The sequence below is a fragment of the Peromyscus californicus genome, unplaced genomic scaffold, assembly GCF_007827085.1.
Source record: "Peromyscus californicus insignis strain IS unplaced genomic scaffold, ASM782708v3 Scaffold_4__1_contigs__length_199733344, whole genome shotgun sequence".
NCBI classification, from domain to species: domain Eukaryota; kingdom Metazoa; phylum Chordata; class Mammalia; order Rodentia; family Cricetidae; genus Peromyscus; species Peromyscus californicus.
The window spans coordinates 31,338,939-31,364,135 of NW_026294562.1; the positions used below are offsets into that span (position 1 = coordinate 31,338,939).

Below are 25,197 nucleotides of genomic sequence, written 5' to 3' on the forward strand. Positions count from 1 at the left end.
TTTTTAGCTACCTGGGCACTGAGGGTGTGGCACTGAAGACAGTCTCTGATTTTATGCTGCTTCCATTCTGATGGGGGAAGGGAGAATATGAGGCATAGCTGTTGCATAGTCTAGACAGTTAAAAAAATCAAAGTACTGAGTAACAAAGTAACTACAAAACTAGCAAGTCAGGGAAAACACAGAAGCAAGGGATGAAGACAAGAAAAGAGATGAGGGGATGGCAGTATGGCAGCCAGTTCTTCCTGTCAGGTGATGTATGAGCAAAGACTTAAATTCATTTCTAAGAGTAGCCAGGTGGAAAAATGGAGGGATGGACGAAGAAGGACATTTCCATCAAACTGAAGCATAAATATCCTAAGGATTAGGATGCTTGATTTTACTGAGGAACTGATAAAAGGTTACTTTGACTGGTGAAAGGAGTGGAGGGTCAAAGGATGTGTAAGGGAGATGCAGTTGGTATCCTGGTGAGCCCTTCGGTCCTCATTCTCAGCAGCCTCAGGAAAAATAACGGAAAGATTTGATCAGGGACATACAGGTCCAGCTTTCTGGTTATATTGTGCAGGTAGTTCGGACAGATGATAAGGAAGCACAGGAAAACATGAATGAATAGCAGTGGAACAGGGCTTGGTGATAACTGGACCAAGTACATTGTAAAAAGTGAATGAATTAGATCCAGATTTTAAAAGTTGTGCAGACAGGCCTTTTGCTAATGGAATGCTAGGAAAAGAGGAATTGAGGACGGTTTCAAGATCTGAGGGTTAGAGGTAGATATTAAGCTAAACAAAGAAAGAAGAGGTGAGCTTCAATGGCAGCAGGCAGGGTGGTAAATAACAAAGTTAGGTGTAATAGTTGTGAAATGCTTAGCAATCACTTCAGCCTTGATGCTGAATTAAGTTTGAACCTGGAAGTCAGGGATGCAGAGGAGTGGAGTTATATGGAGATATGAAAAGATATGTAGAGATAATTGTACAATACCTAAGAGGTCTCTTGAGATGCTGAGCAAAGGAAATTGACATTTTTTAAGAATCTTTATAACAATCCAGCTGTGATTATTTTGTTTCTGTAGTTGTAAGAGAGTACAACTTCTCAATTGCATAATGGTCTTGTGCATATTTTTTTATTTGGGCTTCAAGAAACTTAGGAAAGTATCTTCTGGCAATCCTATGGGCTAAAAGTGATCTCCTTGCTATTCTCTGGGGGAAATTCTACTCACTTCTAATGAGAAATGGTTTACTTAGTTCAACACATTTTTCTTTTTCATTTTATCAAGTGCAATTTGTCATTTCAAGTTCAGGAGAACTCAAATAAAATGTGACATAAAACATGAAAGCATAGTGCTCTCTAGAATAACATTACTAAAATCTTGAATTTTTGAGACCTGTCAATAGCTCATGAAATACAATGTAAGGCCAAATTCTGATATTCTTCTTGGTATGCATAACTGGACACTTGAGCAAGCAGTTGCTCTTATTCATGATGTATTTTAAAAACATTTAAAAAATAAAGTCATATCTTCTTAATATGCATGCTAGTGAAGCATGTAACTTTTAAACATTTTTTGAGACAAGGCTGCATGTAGTCATGCAGTCATGCAACTGAGGCTGGTCCTAAGGTCCCAATTCTCCCCCTTCTACCTTCAAAGCAGTGGGATTACAGATGTGTTCCACCAAGCACAGTGAACATGGCTATATGATGAATTTAGTTGTCTTAAAATGGTTTTATTGTGGTAATAACAAATCCATCTTTCACTCACCAATAAAGCACATTATTATTCAGCATCATCAACATTGTCTACAACAGAATGCATTCTATTTTTTAAAAGAACTGAAGATGCTACGTTTTCTGATAGTTACACGATCCTTGTACCAAATTAGCCCCACATAAGCAGCACGAACAATATTCTGGACCTTTGAACTTTGTGAAACAAAAATCTAACTTTCTCTATGCTCCTCTACATATGAGGAGATGATATTACATTTTATACATAAACTGTTCTCCACAGGCTCGTGTGTGTGAACACTTGGTCCCCATTTGGTAGTGTGTTCATTTGGGGGCAATACTGGAAACTTTGGAGAGCTGGGTCTATCTGGAAGAGGTAGGTGGCTAGGGGAAGACCTTGAGGGTCATAGTCTAGTGTTAATTCCTGTTTCTTCTCTGCTTCCTGGTCCGGGAAGCTGTGAGCATTTGGCCTTATGCTCCCACAGCTATAGCTTTTCCACCATGACAGACAACACTGCAAAGCAGAAGCCAACATGGGTCCCTTCTCCTTTGTCAGGTGTTTGTCCACAGCAATAGAAAAATTGCAAGTAACTAACGGTGGCATATATCCTTATTAATGATTTTATGCTTAGCATTGTCAAAAAAAAAAAAGAAGGTTGCATTAGACAGGGTTAACCAGGCAACAAGGACATTTTCAACACTATTCCAAGAGGATAGAAAGAAATGTCAACTCCATTAGAATAAAAGTTGGTTGTGTTTTGAATCATGCAGCAAGTTAATAATGGAAAAGTACTGGATAAGTGTGAGATGGTATTTGGTGAACTAGATAAGGCTCTCTATGATTGCTACTTGGCACTTAGGAAATGTATAATCCTCCCTTCTTATAGACTAGAAGATGGACAGACTCTCTCCCTTCATGATTGCTTTTCATGGGGGTGGGATCCCAATCCTTAGGAATTGTTCCTGAGTCTAACACTGGCCAGAGGCTAGCGGAAGATTTACTTCTCAAAGGGATAGTGAAATATTTAAAATTTCTAGCTTTGTATAGTTTACAGAAAAGGGAGAGTAGGGGACATGGTCAGGGGAAACGTCTGCAATCTAGGCAACCTGAGAGGAATGTGAGGGTCATCTTCATTAGCACATCTTATACTCTGTATACATGACTTGTATTAAGTAAGATAATACCAGACCCCACAGAAACATCTGACTTAGGTGAAATAATAAGACGGCTGCCTTCCCTAACAACAGTGTGATATACCAAAGTGGGTTTATCTTCTTAAGATTGCTCAATGGAGGTTATTGTGACCGGGCATCTTCTTGCTTGTGACTGACACTTTTGGATCTGGGGAACTAAGTAACCTCAAGTGGTAGTTCTGCTTCATAGACCTGTTACTTGCATTTCAGGGGCTCTGGAGTTCAGAGTTTCCACAAAAGGAAAAGTGGAGATGGGATGTAAATCAGAATTGTTTTAGAGTGTTAATTTAATATGCTGTATTTGCCAACTGAAATATAATATATCCAATTTTATCCATGTGTTGTTTGATCTTCTTTGTTTCAGTTTCTGAATTATTTGTTGTCTTACCTTCTTTAAATTGGTTTAATAATAAAATCTGCCCTTCCAAGGTATTGTGAGGTTAAATGAGATCACATGTATAAACTTGACACTACTTAGCTTATGGTAAAAGCTCTAAAAGTATTTTCTATTATTATTTACTGGTATTTCCTCTATGTCTCCACTAAATTTAATCTCTCTTCAAAACAAGAACTGAGTCTCTTCATCAATGATTCCCAAGTGCTCAATAGCATGCATCAGAAATAGGTTTTCACTGACTACCAAACATGAACAACGCTGCACACCTCAGATCATGCCTTATAAGCAGGTTGTTTATCAGGATCATATGCAGATTTATAGTTGGCTAGATTCCGGGTGTGTAAGGAGGAAGCAAGTACCTCAGTGTTAGTGAAGCAGGCATTTCAGACAGGGAGACATATGATCTCAGTCTTGGAAATTGTAAGATGCTCTTGTAGGGTGTGTTATGGCAGACTATTCTCTGGCTGATGGGACTACAGAAGGTTTGAAGCAAAGTCCAGCGTCATACATGGTTAACTGGTTTAGTGAAAGACAAGGAGTAGCTCTTTGGAAGATTGTTTTGACTGAGTAGAATAGAGCTTAAATCATGGAAGAAGAAAGAAGATAGAATTCCATGCCAATATGAAATGATGTTCAAGAATATTTTAAAGTAAACCAAAGCATTGCTAATAGATTTTGCACATTGCACATGTGAAAAGTTATAGAAGTATGCTTGTGTGCATGTGCAGATGTATATAAAATTACCTAAATGCTTGTGTGCATGTGCAAATGTATATAAAATTACCTAAAAGAATTCAAAAGAAGTTTTTTCTGTGGTGTTAGAGACTGAAGCCCAGGGCTTTCTGCGTGCTTGATGAGTGTCCTATTTCTGAACTACCTGCAGATCTTTAAATTTTTGTTTTTATTTTTTGGGTGCATATATGTATATGTGTTGGTGATTTATGTGTGTGTGTGTGTGTGTGTGTGTGTGTGTATGTGTGTGTGTGTGTGTGTGTGTGTGTGTGTGTGTGTGTGTGTGTGTGTTTATGCTTTTGGAGGGCAGAAGTCAACATCCGGGATCTTCCTCAGTCATTCTCCACCTTTTTTTTTTTTTTTTTTTTTTTTTTTTTGAGACAAAGTCTCTCACAGAAACCTGGAGCTTACTGACTTGGCTAAACTGGCTGGCCGGCAAGCTGTAGGTATCCACCTCTCTCTGTTTCCCTGGCACTGATATTACAATAGGCACTGCTGTCATGCCTGCTTTTCCACATGGGGGCTAGGTGTCCAAGTCAGGTGCTGATATGTGGGTAGCAAGCACTTTAGCCACAGAGCTGTGTCCTCTAGACCCTGTTGTTACTTTTGAGAAAAGCGCTTACTAAGTTGTTGGCATTGAACCCACTGTGCAGCACATGCTAACACTGAGCTCACAATCCCTCTGCATGAGCCTGTTGTGATGGAATTACAAGTGTGAACCACCATACCTGGTAACACGAGTCTCTTTGATAGTCTCCAAGAGGAGAATCAGTGATTTGGGACACAACACTTTTTGTTTCATATCATCTGCATTTGAATTACTTATCAAATTATGCTAATTATTTTTGTGAGGAGTATAGTAACAGAATTACATATCTGTGTAATTCAGATTTGGTTTCTGACATCCTAAAACGTAGGCTGCTTAACTATGGCTTAACTTTTCCTTCTTATTATTTAAAAAATACTGTTATTAATTCTTTGAGAATATCATATAATGTATTTTGTCATATACTCTTCCTTCATTGCCTCTCAATTCCGTCCCCCATCCCCTACCCACCAAACTTTGTGTCCTCACTCCTTTTTGATTATGGTAGGAAAAGAGCTAAGGGAAAAATTAGTATTAAATTCCTTTTTCTAGTTTCAGAGTTTATGTCCTCTTTTTTTGTTTGACTAAAATTTTTAGTATAAAAAGAAGGTCTAATCATGGCATTTTCTACATATTTCATTGTCCTTTGTTCATATCCACTCCCATGTTCCCTTCATTTGTCCCTGCTCCATGGTCTCCTTCCTCTCTGCAAACAGTCCTTCTGTGCTCATGTACGTACCTGGTTCTTATTGTTGATATTAATGTCATTTCTTACAAACTTTGCTTTATTTATAGTTAACACTTGACTACATACTTAATGCTTGCTAGATTCCAGTATGAATTTGAGTCACTATAATTCCATTGTTAATTAATGAGAATATTTCAAATATATATACTAAAACCTTTGCATCTTTGGTGCAATCCCTAACTTGTAACGAAATTTTACATTATTTGAAATTTAAGTGTGATATTGGGCAAATGTTGGTCTATGCATCATGGTTTGATACTGTTAAATAATCACTATCATGGCTCTTTCAATATCCTGAGTAGTGTGCCAGGCTCTGCTGACTCCCCATGGGAGACCTTGATTTGGGGGATGTGGGGATGCAGGGTGGCTTGGAGAGAGGGCTGGGGGGTGGGAGGAGGGAGGAAGGGGGATCTATGGGTGGTATGTGGAGTGAGTAGAAAATTTCTTAATAAAGAAAAATAAAAAAGAATATAAGTATGGAGAAATAAAACATTATTTCTATTGTGCAAAAAAAAAGCCTATCCTGCCACACCTTGCCTAAATACCTCTTGCTCTAACCTTTTCATTTTCATACCCACAAATTCATTTGCTTCACATTGTATTCATATTTGTGCATATTGATTATTATGGTGATGTGATGACAATAATAATGATTCACAATTAAAAAAAAAAAAAACCTATCCTGAGTAGTCAGGTTGTGGTTCCTTTTACAGAGGAGAAAAGTTGGAATAATATCAGCAAATATCTGAAGAGCAAACAGGAGAGCCCAAGAGGCTAAGGTCACTCATTCCCTCTACAGGTCTACTACCACTGCTCTCTGCCAGTCTCTTTGCTAGCTATGAGGCACAGCAAAGACAAAGGCATGGTTTTCCCATAAGCAATTTAGAATCTAGAGAGGAAAACCCATTAAACCACACTACAGACTACAGAGGACTAAAATAGGAAGAAATCACAGAGCAGGAGGTATTTAACAGAAGTATCACTAAACACAGGGTTTTGTAAACAAGCACAACTGAAGAATACTCCCTGAGATGAACAGTACATACAAACTCAGAGGCACAAAAGGCCCATCTGACATGATGACAATCCACAAAAATTTGATATTGCTGACTTCCAGCAATATATGGTTTGGAAAGGACAGAAAATTTGATAAACTCAATTGATAAACCCCAAAATTTTTAGGGAACATGCATCCCATTTCAGGAATTATATTTTCCTGTACATAATAGAAAACCATTGGAGAGTGTTCATTCACTCTTTACATATGGTATGACTGGATTTTCTCCAGCAGTGTGAGACAGATTAAATGGGGAAGACCAGAAGGCCAAACGGGCACAAATGGATGTCCTGTGTTAATGATACTAAAGCAGAAGAGGAGGCAAATCAAGTAGGTATTCAAGAATTTAAATGGTTGACATCTGGTACCTGGTTAAAGGTGAGTCAGCAAGCAGCCATTGTTGACTCAGCCATATGGTTCAAGGACTGGAAGAACTTAGATTGTCATGTTGTGGCATTAGATAAAAGCTCTAAATATTGATTAGGTTCCAGTAGTGGGTGTGGAAAACAAAAGAGATGGCCAGAGTTAATACACACCAGTCATGAATGGGGAAATAACCCATTAAATCAATTTTAATAATACAAAGAAGGCAGAGATCTGGGCTGTCAGAATTTATAGCTAATCTCCCTTAGGATGCTCCCATTAGGTTTTGTTTATAAAATGTATTCCTTATTTCATACACAATTCAAAACTCTTAGAGTCTAGCCTGGATGGAGTTAGTAATCTAGAGTGATCAGGGATGGGAATGAGTGCTCAGCACCTTTATTCACAAATATACCGAGATGTAAACAAAAGGAAATGTTGTACTTAGTGGAATAAAGAAGGAAATGTGGTGGTATTGTGTTCCCTAAAATATTGTGCACCCTAATAAACTTATCTGGGGTCAGAGACAGAACGGCCACTATATACGAAGGCTAGAAAATGGTGGCACACACACCTTTAGTTCTAGCATTCCAGAGGAGAAATCCCTCTGGATCTCTGTGAGTTCAAGGCCACATTGGAAACAGCCAGGCATGGTGACTCACGCCTTTAATCCCAAGAAGTGAGCCTTTAATCCCAGGGAGTGGTGGCAGAAAGGAAAGATATATAAGGCGTGGAGACCAGGAACTAGAAGCATTTTGGCCTGGTTAAGCATTTGGCTGCTTAAGCTTTTAGGTTTTGAGCAGCACAGTTCAGCTGAGAACCATCCAGATATGAGGACACAGAGGCTTCCAGTCTGAGGGAACAAAATCAGCTGAGAAGTTGGCCAGGTGAGGTTAGCTGTGGCTTGTTCTGTCTCTCTGACCTTCCAGTGTTCACCCTAATACTTGGCTCCAGGTTTGTTTTATTAATAAGACCTTTTAAGATTCCTGCTACAAGGAAAGAATATAGAAACCACAGCAGCAATAAGACCTCACAAGTTGAGCGAGAGTTTTGACTCAGTGGTACATCATTGACTTCTCTGGGTTTAAACACAGGGTACCCAGTCTCACAGAAAACGAATTAGAAGTTAGTGGTGGGACTTGGTGAATAGGACACCCAGGCGAAATAGACTACAGTTAAACTTCCTCATTATTAAAGTTCTCTATGCATTTTCCTTTTCTACTCATCATATGCAGTTCTAGTCTGTATATTCTATTACTTCACCACATACGTTTTGAGAACAGAGCCCTCTAAGTCTGCATAACCTTTACCCTACAGGGTTGTGTGCATCTCTCTTGGTTACTATATGAGAAGTTAAATGGTAAGCTACCCTTCTGCTTGCCTTTTGCCTTGGTCTTTCTCCTCTGGAGCTATACCATTTCTGGAAAATATGATTTTATTGCCAGCTCTTTTTCAGTGTGCATCTATCCCCTCAGGCTTAACTTCTGGGAGGAAATGAAAACTTTTATCTCATTGTGCTGTGTGATTTGTACCTGAAGTTTACTTTGGGCTATTTGTAAATGTGTGCCTGTGTTAAAATAGATCCCAGTTGTACTGTTCTGAAACATTTAGTTTACTTTTGCCCCAAGATGTGTTTGCTTCAGCAAATTGTGAGTGTCTGCCTAGAATTGGTTTTTGATATATTGAACCCTACAGACTGTTAGCTTCAACTATATTTAACTGACACAGCATCCATGATCTTGGAATATTGGTGCAATACAGCTGCTCAGTGCTTGATAAGGTATTGTTAGAAATTAGCAACAGTGTTAAAATATTGCTTTAAAAGTGAAAAATCCAGGTTTACTGTTGCACATCTCTGGGACATCTGCAGTGAAATCTAAGGCTTAAATAATACTAATACTATTACTAATAGTAATAGTATACAACAGACTCTGCCATTCACAAGTGCAGTGATTTGAAACCCAGAATCATTTGAATTCTAAATGCCATGGGAGCAGATCACTTTGGGAACTGTCATAAAAGTGTTCTGTGCCCCAGGTGCTGTTTCTGGTTTGCTTTCTAGGCTGCTGATGTCCTGGGAGGAGGTATATGTATCCTTCAATTGTGCCCTCCCTGTCCAACAGAAGCTTAAAAACAGTACCACATCATTCCCAAATAGGAAAAAAAGTTGTTCCATTTCTCTGCCACTCATATTGTCTCTTTTTTACCCAGGATTCATGTATCTGCTAATGAATCTGGTATAGACTGATTTATTCTCGTTTGGCTTCAGAAATCTCCTGTATAGCAATCTCATGTGTCAGAGGGGCTCTTTGAGAGAAAGCAGTAGCTTCTATATAAAGCAGAGGGGTCCTGTCAGAGCATAAGACAGAAGAGCTGTGCCTATGAAATATGTTTGTGCCTAGTCAGTAGGAAGAAGAGTGAAGCACTAGCATCTCACAGTTCCTGTTCTGTACAGGAAATAGCTGTTTATGAGCCCCTCACTCTCTTGGATCATGGGCTTTGACCTTGAGGTTCTCAGATGGGAGTGAAGATTGAAATTGCTTGGGGAACCTCAGTACACACTCAGACCAGATTTACATATCTAATTTAAAACAGTGAGACTCTTAGACCCTCCCTAGTGGCCCTTAATGAACTGCAAAAGGCAGAAACTGATTGTTTTTCTTGTGGTCTTCCATTCCATCAATGATTAGAGGCAGGCATGTGACTGTCTGGGGAACACATAGAGTAGTACCTTTTAGGTATCTGTGAGGGTTTGAATGAGAATGGTCCCCAGAGGCTCTTATGTTTGACTGCTTAGACACCAGAGAGTGACACTATTTGAGAAGGATTAGGAGGTGTGGCCTTGTTGGAGGAAGTGTGTCACTAAGAGTGGGTTTTGAGGTTTCAAAGTCCATGCCAGGCCCAGTCTCTCTCTCTCCTCTCCTTCTTCTCTATACTTGCAGATCAGGATATAGCTCTCAGCTACTTCTCCAGCAGCATGCCTGCTTGCCATCATTCTCTCTGCTCTGATGATAATGGACTAAGCCTCTGAACCTGTAAGAAAGTCCCATCTAAATGTTTTTCTTCTTATAAGAGTTGCCTTGGTCAGGGTGCCTCTTCACAGCAACAGAACAGTGACCAAGACAGAATCTGCCCTGTGAAATACAAAACAGGATGAAACCTGATCTCTGAACTGCTTTTGCTCACTGTCTACTGAGCCTGCTTTGTTTGTGTGGAATGTGAAACATTATTTCAACAAATATTTGAGAATTTGCTGTATCTGTTCCCACATATGTGTAAACTGTTTTTTATTTGAATTGCTCCCCTTTCCAACCCCATCAGCAGCTCATTTTGCTCATGGACACAGCATCCAAGGCTACCTTAATGACTCAAGCTTAATGACTCAAGGTCCTGTCACCTGCTCCCTAACTTAGGACCTAGCAACCCTGAGAATTTCAATGTTCTCTGTGGTCACTGTGCTAGTTTATGCTCTCAAACATTTGTTCTTCCTCTCTTCTCTCCCTACAGCTACCTTTTCATCTGGCTAGCCCTTATTCACACTACATTCATATTAATCATTCAAAAATTTCTGGGCATCATTCTTTGAAACCCTCCTGCCATTGAGGTTTTATGTTGTATAATCCATCTAGGCAAAACACTTTTTATGGTATTTTTAAGTTGACTGATTTCACTAATGCACCTCTCTTGCTATAACTCATAAAAGTATGTCTTTATATGTGTGCCTGCTCACTTGATTGCTTATTGAGATGAACTGATTCAGGATAATGGCATAGTGGGATACTGCTAGTAAAAGTAATATTGAAGGTCAGAACAAGTCAGAGCTAATGGTTTGGAAGCAAAGAAAGAAACAAAGGAACTAAAGAATGGTCAGTGATAAGAAAGGGCCAGGTAAGGCTATCTGGTCTGGGTGCCTCAGTCGTTCTATGGGGCATGACCACACTATGGCTCAGAACAAAAGAAAAATAGAAGCGAATAATAATGAATCCTGCTCTATTAAAAAGGATAAAATATAGATGTTGCTTAAAAAATAAAATGAGCACAACACAATAAATGCATTTTAATGAAATTAGCTAAGATGTTGCAAAGAGCTAAATATTTTAGTTCTAATTCCTCATCTGAAAATGAAGACAATACATTATTTTACTAATTATCTCATTTGTGGTAATGAGATAAATTTATGTGTGTTGTATCTATACATAATATTTTTATATGTTCTTCATACATTATAATATATGTGCTTACAATGCTAACTTGTTAATGACTTGACTGAATACAGAATATATTACCTTGTCAAGAATATTTATGATTTACCATCCAGCCATGGTTGCTTGCTTAATTCCAGCATTTTGGAAGCTGAAGTGGGAGGATTTCCAAGAGTTGAGGTCTGCCTAGTTTACATCATAAGTTCCAGGCCAGCATGGGCTACAAACTGAAACCCAGTCTTTGGGTTTTGAAAAATATTTTAAACCAAGTACCTTAATGCAAATTTATGTTAATTCTGTTTAAACAAATATTATTGAGTCCTTTTATACAAAAGACATTGTGGCTACTGTTGCTGGAATTGGAAGATAAAACAATGTGGACTCTAATCTCATTTAGGTATAATGCAAATACACAAATAATAATGAAAAACAAAATAATAAAAGCTGCGTTTGTGATACAAAAGTGTGCTGTGCCAGCTGTGATTTGGGGGATCAAGGGAAGTCTTAGGAAAGAAGTAGATGTTGGAAGTAGATACAGCATTAAAGAACATTCTTAGGGTCACGGATAGCAGGTGGGAAGCATATCATGGCACACACATCTGCCCTGGAATGACTCAAGTACAAAGGGGAATATTCAAACCAATGCCTGATCCCAGAGGGTCTAAAATGTCCCAACAAAGAGTTTGAATGTGTTGTTCTCAGGGTTGAGCTATCAAGGGTTTTGAGCAGAGTACAATGGCATTAGAGCCCTGTTTACAGTTGGCTCCTTGGAATAAAATAAATGTCTATACAGCTTTCCTGTATTTCTATTAACATGTTCCCAGTATGCATGTGTGTGTGTGTGTGTGTGTGTGTGTGTGTGTGTGTGTGTGTGTGTGTGTGTGTGTGAGAGAGAGAGAGAGAGAGAGAGAGAGAGAGAGAGAGAGAGAGAGAGAGATTTAGACTAAGGAAGATTGGTTTTCTGTGAGATCAGTGACAATCAAAGTGTGGACATCGATTCCTAAAGCAAGCATAAATTATAATTCTGCCTCTTAAATTTGCTCCATGATATTGGGAATGTATTCAACTATCCAAGCTTCTCTTTTGTTCTACAAGAAGTGAGTGTTTAAACTCAGAGAGTCATTTTCCTGATGGAGCTTTCCTTAACACATTGTCTAGCACATGGTAACCATTACATTAATAATAGCCAATGTCTTTCATGATGTGAGCTGTCATTGGAGTGCAAAGTGAATTTTTATTGATATCATATTTAGTTCTATTGTGTTTGTGAGAATTAGTGACATTTCTATTGATCATTTCTTAAAAATAAATTCATTTTTTCCCTTTTGCTAGAAATAAGGAATATAAACCCACAGAAATGCAAATATCACTTAAATGCACATAAGTTAGCCATGAAGGATTCGATAATAACCATGTGAGGAAAATCTGTGCTTGCAGCAGAACTGGATGAATAGCAATGACAGATAACAGAGATCCTTGCTTCTCTTTGTAGCAGTGGATATATTCAGAGACACCATGACATAGCCTGTGGGTGCAGGTGGTTGAAAGAGGCAGTATGAAACTCAGGTCCTCATCAGTAAGGATGCCTGCCAAGGTAGCGTGGCTTTGTTAGATTTTAAGACACTTAGGATCTAGACTTCATCTTAGTAGGAGAATAAACAGTCTAATACCCAGCATATGTTCAGTCTTTCAGCTTTTAGTGTAATAGACTAATTCCCTTGAGACTAATTTGCAAACTGAAATATCAGCCTATTGTCTGTTGTGTGGGTCTCATCAGGATGTGTAACTATTGAAAGCACATAAGATGCTCATCTAAGTGTGGAGCCCCTTCTAGGATGATGTGTATGCTGCTGGTCTCTGGTCACTGCAAAGTCCATAACCTCCCAGTCTGACTTCCCCAGAGAATTAACTTTTTCTCCGTGTGCTTTATTGTCAGACACACCACTTATGATGTCACTTTTTCCCCTTATTACCTTTATTATTTCTTCCTCTTCCTCTTCCTCCTCCTTCTTCCTCCTTCTCCTGCTGCTTCTTCTGTTTCTGTTTTTTTCTGCTTCTTCTTCCTAGGCAGGACCTCTGGAGTTTAATATAGTGTGTCCCTCAATTCTGTTCAGATTTAGTTACTTTAGGTATGTTTAATTTTATTGGTATAACTGCTCTTACTATGTGATAGTCTTTGTGAATTCAGAAGCTTAATGTTTGTGTTTGGCAGGCTCTGTTTTGGGGGCTGGTGGTATGAATTAGAAAACGGTGGCACCAGGACACCTCTTCAATGGTGTACACATTTGTTAACATGATGGAATAGCTTTATTTCCTCTAGTGAATAATCTCCCCAGAGACCCAACCACTACCCAAGCTCATCCTTAAACTATTAAACCTCCCCCAGCATCTCAGAGAGTGTTCTCCAGAACCCTGTGTCAGCCTGTGCCTTTCCTGATTAGTTAGTGCCCTTAAAAGTGATAGATACTCTGTATTCCATATTGGCACTGGTTCCCCTAAGTATTAGTGATGTCATATCCTGGAGGAAGTCTTTGTCTCTTTTGTTTGCTTTTTTTTGTTTTATTTTATTTAGACTAGTCCTTGCTGTGTGGCACTGGTTGGCCTGGAACTCCCTATATAGCCCAGAGTGGCCTCAAACGTGTCATCCTTCTGCCTCAGTCTCCAGAGTGCTGGGATTAAAGGTACTACACCTGGCTCCTAATTTTATAATTTCATTTCTCTAGATAAAATATCAGTATTAAGAAGTGAGGCTGGCCCCAAACCCACCATGTAGTTGAGGCTGGTCTGGAACTGATAATAGACCTGCCTAAACGTCCTGACTCAAGACTCCTAATGCTTGAGAGGAATCTCACCCAGTCCAGTGGTTCTGTGTCATATTGTGGATTAAAACAAGAAACAGAGGCACACCTGGTTCTGTAACCTCAACTCTGAGCAATATTTCTCTCAGTATATTCTAGAGATAATAAAGCCACCTGCACATGAGAACCGTATCCTCTAGTGCATAAAAGGCTCATTCACTACCTCTGGAATCTAAGTTACTCTCTCCTTTTCCTTATTGTCCTCAATGACTCAAGATACCCTTCAAACTAAATGGTGCTTTGTCAAAGAGAAATCTGAAGTGTTCATTTTCTAAATAAGTAAAATATTGAATGATTTATACTTATTTTTGACTGTATAGAGGTCACAAGAAAATTAACCTTTTCTTCCTCTTTGCATTTATTTTGGTAGAAACTTCAAACAGTATTTATTCTTCAAATAGTGACTCTCGGGCACTACATTGTTTGCTTCCCCACGACACATTTCATATGCTGTCAAAGCAAACTATTTCCCAGTTCTGCCGACGCTAATTGCCTTTATAGATCAAGTTGTTAAACTTGAGTTATAGTTTAATTATGCAGAAGGAGAATGCATGCTTGTCTACACTATAAACGATTTAATTCTGTTTTGAAATGAATGGGGCTGAAAGGACCTGTTCCTCTTAGAGATTTTCAGCGTTTTGTGAGCCTGCCTTGATGTCTCTATGAATCATTATGTTACATGAAAATGTTCACATCAAGAATTCCCGAAATGAAAAACAGGAGATTGAAAATCCATTTGGAGGATAGAGTGACCAAAGAAGAACTCAAACATCAAAGAAAATCCAAGCATTTGTGGAATTTTAGCTCAGACTTTCTCCTCCTCTGTCTGGTATTCAGGGAAAGGATTCAGTCAGTCCAGGAGGCTACTGCTGGGCCAACTGTTGTCTTTGGATCATAAATTCTGACTGTGTCCAAAAGACTTAATGGAAAATGATGTGATCTCACCTCTGAAGAACTCGAGAATGTTTGACATTGGGAAACAGACAAGCTTGTAGAGTTTTTCTTTCCCTGTGAGAAGCACCAAGTGTCAGTATGAACAGTGCACATACAAAACTATTAGTACATATAGTTGTTTGATGTCAGAATTCAGAAGAGATGTGGTAGAGGCTAGAAGAGATTAATCAAGAGAGCTGGGGCGAGGCAAGGAAGTGAGTCCAGTTTTTACGTGTTTACTTAAATGCTGATTATCCTCCAACCTCTCATATGAACCGTTTCAAAGTAAAACAACTAAAGAAAAAGAAAGAAAATCCAGTGTAATCATTTTTACTACCAATTTAATTTTCTTAAGATGATCTGATATACAGGTCAAGCTACCTCACTTTCCTATTTCTTTTATAAAGAAAGAAAAATACCTGAAAAATCAAATAGCACTTGCTGTTCGCATCAGGGTTTAGCATCTGTGTAAATATTCACACACATAAAGCTTCTGTAGTTTTTGATTATCCTTACTATGTGTGATTTACTCAATGTTTTCTATTCCATTAATAAAAGATGCTCTTTGCAGCCCCCTGAACAGATTTCACAATCACTTTAGAAAGCTGAGTTGAGTAAGGCAATTGAAGCCTATTCCCAGATGGAGTTACAGATTTTTGAGTCTATTAGATGCTCAGGAAAGCTTCAAAGAATCACTGTTCACTATGGTAACAACACCACCAATTCTTTTAATAAGATACATCTGTGCCCTTTTTTTTTTTTTTTTTTTTTTTTTTTTTTTGGTTTTTCGAGACAGGGTTTCTCTGTGTAGCTTTGCGCCTTTCCTGGAACTCACTTGGTAGCCCAGGCTGGCCTCGAACTCACAGAGATCCGCCTGCCTCTGCTTCCCGAGTGCTGGGATTAAAGGCGTGAGCCACCACCCCGCCCGGCTCTGTGCCCATTTTTAAGATCCCTTCCCCCATCCCTTTGTATTAACCTCAAGTCTGAGAGGCACCGTCTGGCAGTTCTGCCTCTCCTCCAGCCTGTCAGGCCAGTGGTACAGGTGCTAGTTGGTTTTCAAGGTTAAATCTCCATGGTCCCAGCACTTCTGGGAGACACTCTTCCTTACCATTTTCAGCAGCATGGGAGCGTGTCATAATCAGCTCCAGCACTGTGTTCAGCCAAAGTTGAGCTGTTTGTTCTCAGGGTCACTCAGTGCATAGATGGTGAGGCTGTTATCTAGCCCGGCCTGATAGTCTGTCCCATTAATGTCTATCTTTATGTAGCAACCCCAGGAGCCCTGATGAAGGAAGTGGAATGTCATAACTCAAATAGTATGAGTGGGGAATATGTTAAGACTCCGGAGGTAGGAACAGCATGAGAATGAAGATCTTGAGGAGGAAGGTTGTTATAACCGGAGGATCTAGTCTGATCAGACAAGGCACAATAACAAAGCTACTGTATCTGAAACAGAGTGACTGATGGAGATAGGGTAAAGCTAGGATGGAGCCGTAAGTAGGAGTCAGAACACAGTCAATGTCACAGACCACAGTAAGGTACTTACTGGGGTCATTGCAATAATGCACCACTGGAATATCTTAGGCATCAGTGATGTCAAACGGTTTGTTATCAGTTTGGTCATAGTGATAAGGATGGATGCAATAGGAGGTGGTGACTGGGCCAGATGGACAAGGCCAAAGATGGGCACTATGGAAATCTACTCAGTTGGTCCAGTTAAAACTTTTTTAATCCCTATTCTGTTCTCAGCAATGAGTTAGGTGTGAGAGATAAATCAACAAATTGAACAAAACTAGAAACATTCCTTGTCTTTGTATGACACATTCTGGAGAGAACTGTCATAGAAGTAAATTACTAGTATAAGTTCAAAAAGGGTGATGAATTATGATGTACTATAAAAGCATATATACATATACATATATAGTAGAGACATAATTTAGCTGGTGTGTGTGTGTGTGTGTGTGTGTGTGTGTTTGATGACATGTGCAAGATCACATGGGAGGTCAGGGAAGAACATCAGAATGGAGGCCAGCTGGGATGCAGCGCTGGGATGTGGAGCGTTTGAGGAACTGACATAGGGGAGTCAGCAGGTTGGGGGACAAAGTGGGAAAGGTGACAAGGAGTTGGAAACTGCAACACTGAGCAGACCATTTACAGTAGTATAGGCCATGATGGGGGGGTTGGGTTTTATTCTGTTAAATACGGAAACATTTTTAAAGGGAACCACCTAATTATTGTTTCTGCCCGCTCTTAGTTCTATATGTGTCTGAGGTTTAATTTGAAATTTGAAAAAGGAAGAACTACAAAATGGTCTTTATAAAACACTGAATTTTCCGGCATTTGAGTCACATAATTAGAGAGACTCTCAAATAGTCAGCATGCCTCCTCCTCCTCCTCAGATGCAACTGGACAGTTCAGGATAACACAGTCATTACCTTCCTCATGTTGTGACAGTGCGGTGTTATGTTTTCCAAACCTAGCATGCCTCAGTCCCTAACCAGTAGGCTCCTTTCTGGACCCCTGTGTTTTATGAGCTTATGTGGGCTGGAAACACATGTCCAGTGAAAGTCTGTATAGGTGAACTCAAATAATACATATGGCAATTGTGAATACCACCTTAACAGAAGTCCAGATCAAACCATATTAAGATACTCAGATGATTCATACAACTTAACAACTGGACTGTGTTTGGACACTCCTGCCAAACTCCTGACTCACTCAAATGAAGAGATTCTGAATGCAAAAGACTGATAGTGGCTATTCTCAACTGAGGACAGATGTTCTTCCAATGCAATAATGGGTGTGTCTGGAGATTCTTTGCCTGTACTACTGGGACTAAGGTGCTGCCGGTGTCCGGCCAATAGATGCCAAAGATGCAGTCAGATGCCCCATGTCAGCACAAGGTATTCAGGACCTGTGGAAAAGAATCTTCTATCTGGAAATTTCAGTAGTGCTACATTACTTGGGTTTATTTTTTGACGTGTTATGAATCATGTTTACCTGCTGAGAGGCAACAACTCTCCTGTGGATAAGGATATGTTTTGTTTAATTGAGAGGAAAATTATTGAAGTAATACAAGATGCAAATTGCTTAAATATGAAAAATATCCATCCCATTGACAACTATGTGTCTTAAAAGGAGAGACAAGAAGAATATCTCAGGTAAAGAATTCTTCAGAGTTTGTGCCTATCATTTGCATTTTTTCCCAAAATACAGTTTGACTAGTCTTACATAACTATCATGGGCGGTGAGCTGTCATATTCCTAAGTGGCTCTTTCCTGCTTAAACATCCAGAAGTCTTGTTCTGATCCTCCAGTTGGAGCTGAAGCCTCCTTTTGAGATGTTTTTCTAACACAGGTTTTGTGCAGCCTTATACTTATGTCTGACATGGCATTATACATCCTGTGCTACTTTGAGGGTTTTGGTTCACTTTTTGTTAAAAACTAAGTGAGAAAAAAGTTGAAGTTTGCAATAAGTGTCGGTAAGATGTTTTTACCATTCTTACTAATAGAGTTTGGATTAGGGGATATTTGTTAGCTGTGAGAGATGAACAGACTTCCCAAACTGTACAATATAATGGATCAAAATTTCCTATCATGCCATTGAAGTACAGACAAGATCATGCTTTCCCTGTTTGGATGAAGAGCCTTCCCTGGAGAAGCAACAGAGAACACCAAGAGATGAAAACTAAAACAATGATTTTATTAAATGGAGAAACCAGTTTATATATATCTTCTAATTTTACTTAGAAAATTTAAAAAAGATTTTAAAATTTTATTTTCTTTTTAATTGCATGTCTGTGTGTGAGTGTGTACATTTTCATCTGCAGGTATCTGCAGAGGAGAGATGGTTGGATGCCCCTGGAGCTAGTGATTGTGACCACCTGATCTGGGTACTGCAGATCAAACCAGGTTCTGCAAGCTCCATGTACACTTTTAACCACTAAGCCATCTCTCCAACCCCAGAGACAATTATTTGTATGTATGTATGTATGTATGTGTATATATATATATATATATATATATATATATATATATATATATATATATATATATATATAATGTGTGTGTGAACATAGGAAAATAGTCTTTAAAGGCACATACCAGACTGTTTGTGCCATCTGTTAGTTTAGACTGGGAGAAGGAATAAGGAGGAACTTCGTTACTTAAAATACTTGTTACTAGGAAAATAAATTATGTCTGTGTGAGAACTAGTAAGTGCCAGCTTAGGTACTGTGTTGATGTTCTAGGTGCTTAGAGAGAAGAATGGTGTCTTTCAATGGAAAGTGTTAATGGAAGACAACTTTAAGACAGAATAGAATAGCCATTAAGAAAAATAGTGTTGTGCACAAGGAGGAATTGCAGCCACCAGTCTAATGGATATTTTGTGTGTGCCATCAAGCAGTGTGCAAGGTAATATCTTCCTTTCCAATGGCTCCCTTGTTAAGCTGCAGAGGAGCATAAGGCCAGATGGCGTGGACTCAATTTGCCTCCTGACCAAGCAATAAATTTTCTCCCACCTCTCCTTATGGAATTAGTTTTGTTCACTGCAGGAGCAATCTTCACTCTGGGAACAGACCTAGAGGTGAGGTCCTCCTCAGGATGCTGACCCACTGACTGTGATAATTCTCTTCCAGCCTTACTTCCCTCCCCATCTGGTAGTTTATGCTAGGAAGATCCTGGACCAGAACTCAGACCACAAAATTAAAACGTTCTGTTTAATGAGGCCAAATGTAAATTGCTCAAGTAAGGATATTAAGGGATGAAGTGGCACCTTAAAATATATTTAGAGACCTCTAACCCCCCCCCCCCCACTAAAGGATACTCTGGATTCAAGTGAGGATCTTTGAATGTCAGTAATTTTTTTATTTTTTAAAGGCTTCTATCATGGAACTACTAAAAACAAATGAAAATGACAAAATAATACCCCAATATGACCTTAGTTAACAGTGCTGTTTTACTTCACTCATGCTTAGTTGATCAGAGAAACAAGTTTTGTCAAACAATTGAAATAATGAACTTAAAGATACACATATAATCACTGAAGAAAATGACACTCACCACAGGTTCTACGATAGTCACTCCTGGGTTGACTGTTACTCATTCTTAGACCACGATACATTCTGAACATGGGTAAAATTCTGTCAGCATGAATGCATTCCTAGGGCCTAGTGTTTGAAAACGTGTTCTGTTTGGTACATAATTCCTTTCTTGATGTCTTATTTTTGTGTTATTGTTCCTATTTTTCAGACCCACTATGAAAACGGAGAATATATTATCAGGCAGGGTGCAAGAGGAGACACCTTCTTTATCATCAGCAAAGGAAAGGTAAGCTTAAGCAATGCATTGCAAGAATGCATGTGCTGAGGATTGTGCTGAGTGAGTTGCCCCTTCTTTATCTGAGAATGGAGCTTCAAAAATAGGATGCAAGAAAAGAAGGCATGTAGCCTTCTGGAAATTAATAACCATGACACTAGATGTTATTGCTAAGTCTGCAGAAACAAAAAGACATCCATCAGCAAAGCTATACATACAATACTTAAATCTGTCTAGTCTTTAAGAATAGCACATCAAGATTATGATGGTGAAATCTACAGAGACAACTAAACCAAGCTAGTGGGAACACATGAACTTTAGACCAACAGCTATGGAGCCTCCATGGAACTGAACTGGGCCCTCTGCATAAGTGAGACAGTTGTGTAGCTTGATCTGTCTAAGGGGCCCCCTGGCAGTAGGATCAGGATCCATCCCTGGTGCATGAGCTGGCTTTTTTGAGTCCACTACCTATGGGAGGGGACACCTTGAACAGTCTTGATGCAGGGGGAGGGACCTGGACCTGCCTCAACTGAATGTACCAGGCTCTGCTGACTCCCCATGGGAAGCCTTACCTTGTCTGAGGAGGGAATAGGGGGTGAATTGGGGGAGGGAAGGCTGGAGGGAGTTGGGAGGAAGGAAGAGAGGGGGGTCTGTGGTTGGTGTATAAAATGAATAAAACATTTCTTAATTAAAAAAACAAGGATCTTCATATAATGAAATATTTGGGTTTAGAGTCAGATGGCCCCAATTTGAATATTCTCTAAAATTAACTTATTTTACCCCTTTTAGGCCAATGACTTGATGTTCTAAAGGATATGGATGTTCTATTGTAGCTTCATGGGGACTGTTAATTGAATGCCAAGAAGCTATTAAAAGTGGTAAAATATAGGAGGAGGGGTAAAAACTGGTATGACCTTTGTTATGAATAGAAATACATACTGTGTTCTTATATAATTTTAGTTTTAAATCAATTTGAATCTGTTATAATATTTATTTCTGAACTATGAAATTAGGTAGTAAATTTAGACCAATTCTCTAACTTCATATTACCCAAACACTTGAACTTAACATTTCACTGTAAGTTTTACTTAAAGGGAGTTTCTTTTTTTGTGTGTATCAGGTTCAATGTGAGATAGGGACAGAAAGACAGGTAGAAAAGACTTACATGCCTGTTCCATTATTATATAAGTGAACTTATTTCTTAAATATTGTACAAAATGACAAAATTTGGTACCATAGAACATATAACAGAAGGCTTGCAGAAATACTATAAATAGCAAGTGTAGAAGACTAAATTTTATTGACAAATTTTAGGTGATTCTAGTGTAATATTTTTGGATCAAGATTACACATAACTCAATGTTTACAGCAACGACATGCCATAATAAAATACACAAATCTTATACATTTTAATTATATCTATTCATTTGGTTGGTATGTGGAAGTATGGGTTAGAAATACACATCATGGACTAGTTTCATAAAGGACATCAGAAGGGGCGTGTGAAGAGGGTTCAACAGAAAAAGGTGCTTGCAACCAGGCCTAAGGACCTGAGTTCAATACCCAGGACCCACATGGTAGAAAGATAAAATCAACTTCTGCAAGTTGTCCTCTGATTTCCACTTGGACACTTTGGAACTGTGGCATATGCATGTCCTCCTACGTGCACACATGCACACAAAATAAATAAATAAATAATGTGTTTTTTTTTTAAATGGAGGGAATAATGAAATGACATATTCAAACACAGTTATGTTTAAAATTGTGTTTTGCATTTTCCTATGTCAGGGGCCAGGAAATTCTAATATGCTGTTATTTACATAACAAACTTGCCAACTTGGTCACTTACTGTCTTCTTTGCTAACTAACCCCAATTAAAGAATCAGGGAAAGAAAATACTCCTGCTTATAAAGCACTAGATGATCACAGGAAGACAGTGTATCCTGGAGTCAGGCTTTGTTACCTTTCCAAATTCTAATTCTTTGCTGCTAAGGAGTAGCTATGCTTAACCATGAGGAAGGACACCCTGCAGTCATTTATAACTGTCCCATTTACTGCAAATTGCCAGCATTGCCTGAAGCAAGAGGATTGTAACCCATTTTAGTTGGGAAACAGGTGGGTTAGTGGTACTGTTTCATGTGTTCTGTAATATGTATAAATAGAAGCACTTGGAAATTACACCACATGAGCCAATTACTCTGGCAGCATTTTGGTGCAATGTTAGAATTTTAAGAGAGAAATAGTCATAGTATATTAGACTTCTTTGACACAGTCAAGTTTTTCTATAAACCAGCTATGGAATTTTTCTTAGTTTCTCAGGTCATCAAGTTAGTTGCTATGATTCACAACTCTGACAATTGTTACATTCATTATATTAATTCTAATAAAAATACATTAAAATCAGTGTAAGAAGCAGAAGGTGTGCACACTTGTCTCCACTGTATGGAATAGGAAAGAAAATAGTGGTTCCAAAATAATTAAGTTATAAAATTAAAATTGTAAATAAACTCATTATAAAATTTATTTATTGTAGATAAACCAGTGCAGTTTTATCCCATGCATTTATGAAATTTAGAAAATGCAACCCTGGTAAAGAATTTTTCCAAAACATACTACTGGATTTTTATTTATTTTGTGTGAGTGCGTGTTTCAGTGGGGATGCATGTATCACTCTGTGTGTGTGTGTGTGTGTGTGTGTGTGTGTGTGTGTGTGTGTGTGTGTGTGTGTGGTGTAGGGTGTGGGTCAGAAGACAGTTTGCAGGAGTTTGTTCTTTCCTTCCATGATGAGGGTCACATTGAACCCAGGTCATCAGGCTCCTCTATTCACTGAGCCTTCATAAAATATTCTTTCTTTGTCAACACTTGTCTTAGTTACTTATCTATTGCTGTGATAAAACAGTATGGCCAAGGTAACTAATGAAAGAAAACACTTAATTTGGGACTTATGGTTTCAGAGGGTTAGGCTCCATGATGGCAGATCAAATGCATGGTAGTAGGAACTGCTGAGAGCTTACAGGCTCACCTGAAAGTCAGAGGCAGAGAAATCAAGAGACATTAGGAATTGCCCAAGTCTGAAACCTCCAGGCTGGGTCCCAGGGATACATCTCCTCCAACAATATCACACCTTCTAATCCTTCCCAAAAAATTCCACCAGTTAGAGATCGGGTACCCAAATAAACGAGTCTATAGGGGCCATTCATATTCAAACCACCACAGTGATGAACAGAAAATATATATATATATATATATATATATATATATATATATATGTGTGTGTGTGTGTGTGTGTGTGTGTGTGTGTGTGTGTGTGTGTGTGTGTTTAATTCTGTGAACTAGGAGGAGGTGCACAACAGTGGCTTCAGAGCAACACACAGATTTCTTCTTGTTCAGCTCTATTCATCTAACTGTAAACCATGTTTTATTCTTCCTTTAAATGCATGCACACAAAAGAGAAACATAATATAAACTTTTAAAAACTTGTTTTTCCTCTTAATGGAAATTTACAGTTATTTTTCTAAAACTTGGAGTTCAATGCTTGCAACAGCAGTTTCTAACTTAGAAAGTAAATTCATTCTCTGTTTTTTAGTTGGTAGATTCCTGTTCTCTGGGAACATGGCGTTTTGAACAGAGGGAGGAAGCATTAGAGAATTCTGCAAATAACCCCAACAGTGTTGCACCCTATCTCTCTGTAAATGAAATGTTCCAAAATTGAACAGGATTATTAAATTTCAAATTAAAGCCCTGAAATATGGGGCTGGGGAGATGGCACAGTTGTCAAGAGAGCATACTGTTCCCAGAGTGGACACGATTGGTACCCAGTACCCATGGCACATCAGGTGGCTTTCTATAATTTCATCTTTAAGGGATTCTACGCCTCTGACTTCTACAGTCACCTGCTCTCACTTGCACATGCCCCCCACCCCCACATACCCACTTCCTGACACACATCAAGAATGAATAAAAAGTAAATCTTAGCAATGAACCCACGACACGACTACATGCTTAATAGTGTCTAAATGTTGACTGTCCCAAATCCTAGTGAATAGTGAAGCAAGTAGAATTCTAAGACATAATTGGCTAAGACTGCAAAATTAAAATATTCTGAGAAACAACTTGGCTGCTTCTTAAAAAGTTAATAAATGTTTACCATATGATCCAGCAACCTTATACTTTATTTATTCTAGAGGAATGAAAATGTAGTTCTTACAAAAACATGTCCATTAATGTTTACAGCAAGGCAATCCAATAGGAAATTAGTCAAAAAGGATAATTGGATGTAATCATCCAAACCAAATATAATCTGACAAAAATTGTTCCTCCTCTGTTAGCTTCAGGACAATGCTCTCTAATGCCAACCTTCCTAGAACACTATCAACCCTACAATGATAAGTGCTAATGACAGCACAATATATATGAACTTCCATTCATGGGTGGTGAAAGTAGGTGTTTGTGCTCAGAGTCAACATCTGAAAAACTAAATATGTTTAGTCTGCACTTGTTCTTATTTTTGTGAGCACTGACCCTACTGAAACCCTTACTCATGGGTGCCAGAAAACAAGTACAGGAATATTGTAGAAACTTTGTTAATAATATCATAGTAACAACATATAAGAATAAAACCATCTAGGGAATTGCTAAACTGTACATTATTTATGTAATAGGATACTATGCAAATAGAGGAAATGAATTTGAGCTACTTATATTAACATGAATGAATCAGAACCCCTGAGAGCATGGAACCAGTAACTTCTACTTTAAATAAGACTCCCCACTGCAACTTCTTCATCTATAAAAGCCTCATCAACATGCAAATTAGTATCTCTATGATATAGCTTAGTGGTAACTGACAGTTAAAACTGAATTTTCATGGTTTGAAACACCATGTAGAAGAGTAATCAAATGGATCAGTGGAGAATGATAATTGAATTCCCTCTACCTTGCACAAACCTTCCTAGTAGTAATAAAAGTTCTGGTCATTGACATCCAGTGTCTAGATTGAGAAGCCTAAAGCATGCTGTTTTTAATGTGTTTAAGTGCTTGGCATTGTCTCAATAAATTAGTTTTCTACTTCATTGCCTCTTTCAGGTAGGTGAATT

The 25,197-nt window shown here is 38.6% G+C and overlaps 1 protein-coding gene across 1 annotated transcript in view; it reads left to right on the forward strand.

Annotated features, from left to right (window-relative positions):
• Prkg1 (protein kinase cGMP-dependent 1) overlaps window positions 1-25,197 on the forward strand; it is a 1,138,884-nt gene that overhangs the window by 873,843 nt on the left and 239,844 nt on the right. Inside the window, 1 exon segment of the mRNA XM_052760872.1 lies at window positions 20,036-20,113. Within this exon segment, the coding sequence (XP_052616832.1) occupies window positions 20,036-20,113 (78 nt within the window).